Source organism: Montipora foliosa, chromosome 1, assembly GCF_036669935.1.
Source record: "Montipora foliosa isolate CH-2021 chromosome 1, ASM3666993v2, whole genome shotgun sequence".
NCBI lineage: Eukaryota > Metazoa > Cnidaria > Anthozoa > Scleractinia > Acroporidae > Montipora > Montipora foliosa.
Window position 1 is genome coordinate 68,365,069 of NC_090869.1, and position 2,194 is coordinate 68,367,262.

Sequence of the window (2,194 nt, forward strand, 5' to 3'; positions counted from 1 at the left end):
TAATAATTTTGGTGAAAGGAAATTAATCATATTTGGGTTTGCATATTTTGGAGTTTTAAACAAAACAACCTGGCCAAGTTATTTGAAGCAAGGCTGCACCATAAAAGATGCGAATTGCGTCTTATGTGAGGGTGATAACTTATTGTTTCTTAGTGCTGCTGAGAAGCCAGTGCTTGAATTGCAAGGCACTGGTTCACACCATGTCACGGAAATGAGTGCGGTGTCTAAGTGTCCAAGTAAAAGATCCAGCACACATCAATCCTGGCTGTATTTGTGTTTGTGTGGTTACATCTGCATATAAGTCCTTCAAACTAATCCAGCAAGGTCAACCACATGCTGGCAGAGATCAAAGACTACTCTTCACGAAAATCTCACATTTTTAGCATCAAGGAATGTGAGACAGGGCCTACGGTTTATAGTTCTTACCTGAGAAGACTTCCAAAACCAACAGAGCCACCTGGTCCACCACAAATACATGTATATTCTATAGCTTCGATCTTTTTAGGGATAGCCCATGCAGTTACTAAAACAAGGAATGACCTAAAATGACCTAAAATGAGCTACAATGGTATCTCCCGTATTTAATATGACCAAAAATGATCTAAAATGACCTAAAATGGTCTAAAATGAATAGGTCATTTTAGGTCATTGTAGATCATTTTAGATCCTGTTGTAGCTCATTTGAGATCATTTTAGATACTGTTGTAGCTCATTTTAGCTCAGTTTAGACACCACTGTAGCTCATTTTAGGTGATTTAAGATAATTTTAGGTTATTCTTTGTTTTAGTAACTATGGATAGCCCATCAAAAGTGGTTGAATTGAATTGAACCGAACACCTCTTAAGGCTGGGATACACTAGGTGATAAGTCACTGCGACACGTCGCGGGGACAAGTTGCCGCAACAATTTGCCTTTGTGACAGTTAAGTTTGTGAAAATCATTGTCGCTACTGCAGAATTTTGTTGCTGCGACCAGTTGCACGAATTCAAACCAGTTTGAATTCATGTGAATGAGCGCTTCAACAAAATTAGTGAAAGCATCACTGTTGCACCATGTGCACACTTCCAGCAACAAGTCGCTGCGACAAAATATAAATGAACCAATGAGAGAGAGTTATATGGTCTACCATATTGAATTAGAAAACTAGTTCACATTACCCCCCCCCCCCCCCCATATGAGATCACTGCATGTCCACCAAACAGGTGTCGTGTTGCAGCAACTTATTTTGCAAGTAGTACATACGGCGCAACAGACCTGTTGCTGTGACTTGTCACCTGAGTGTGTCTCAGCCTTTCTAGACTTAAATTAGCTTGAAGAGCTTCTGAGCAAAAAAGGAGAAAACATATGCTAAAGTCAGGCTAATTCCTTGACCAGTGCTGAAACTTTCATTGAAATCTAGCGCTGCATCTAAAGAAGCTAAGTACACACGTACATCAGTTTCCTTATCCCAGTTCATCTCAGAGCTCATAGAGGCCATACACAAGGGAACAGCTGATCTTGTCGCGTATAGTAGCACGGTACCACAAAACATAGCAACTATCCAATATTTCCTCTGATCATCGGACCACTGAAATGCTGTATCTCCTTTGTGATTTTCATCGTTCTTGTCTAGCTTCAAACGTATGGGTGATGGAGATGTCATCATTCAAATGAACTGAATTCGATTGAAATTGATGATACAAGTATCATTGAAACTGTTTTTGTGGTCCAGACTCCAGTTAGCAAGCACAGAACAGGTTGTCAGGTTAGCCGAAGTGAAAATGATTAAGATCGTGTAGTCATCAAAGAAGGATCTCGCTCCCAACCCAAAGCATGTTGATCTCAGGTAGCAAGATAGTCATGATACACGTATGATAAAATAGACTCAGTTTGGGTATCGCGCGATATTGTAAAACATTGTCACTCTCAATCAAAATAATCATCTAGACAACAAACACACCAGATCAATTTGCCACGTACACGTGGTATGCGGAGAAAGGCTCGGTCTGCGCCCAGGGGAAGTGGGGAGGTATTCAGCGGACATTCCTTTAAAAATAGTTGTGTCATGTCACTGTCATCAATTGTCTCCAAGGATCGTTCACCAAAGTGAGTATCTTCTGAATTTTTAATACTTTCACTTTTTTTTGTTTTTGTTTTCCAACAGTTCTTGGAGACAAGCCTTTTTTCTCGCTCATTTATTTTGTTAATTAACAAA

The 2,194-nt window shown here is 39.9% G+C and overlaps 1 protein-coding gene across 1 annotated transcript in view; it reads right to left on the bottom strand.

Moving 5' to 3' along the window:
* The window catches only part of LOC138006549 (voltage-gated purine nucleotide uniporter SLC17A9-like), a 27,177-nt gene extending 25,184 nt beyond the window's left edge, over window positions 1-1,993 (bottom strand). Inside the window, exon 1 of the mRNA XM_068852952.1 lies at window positions 1,433-1,993. Within this exon, the coding sequence (XP_068709053.1) occupies window positions 1,433-1,645 (213 nt within the window). The 5' untranslated portion in view covers window positions 1,646-1,993. The remainder of the gene's footprint in view (window positions 1-1,432) is intronic.
* Between the last annotated feature and the right edge of the window lie 201 nt (window positions 1,994-2,194).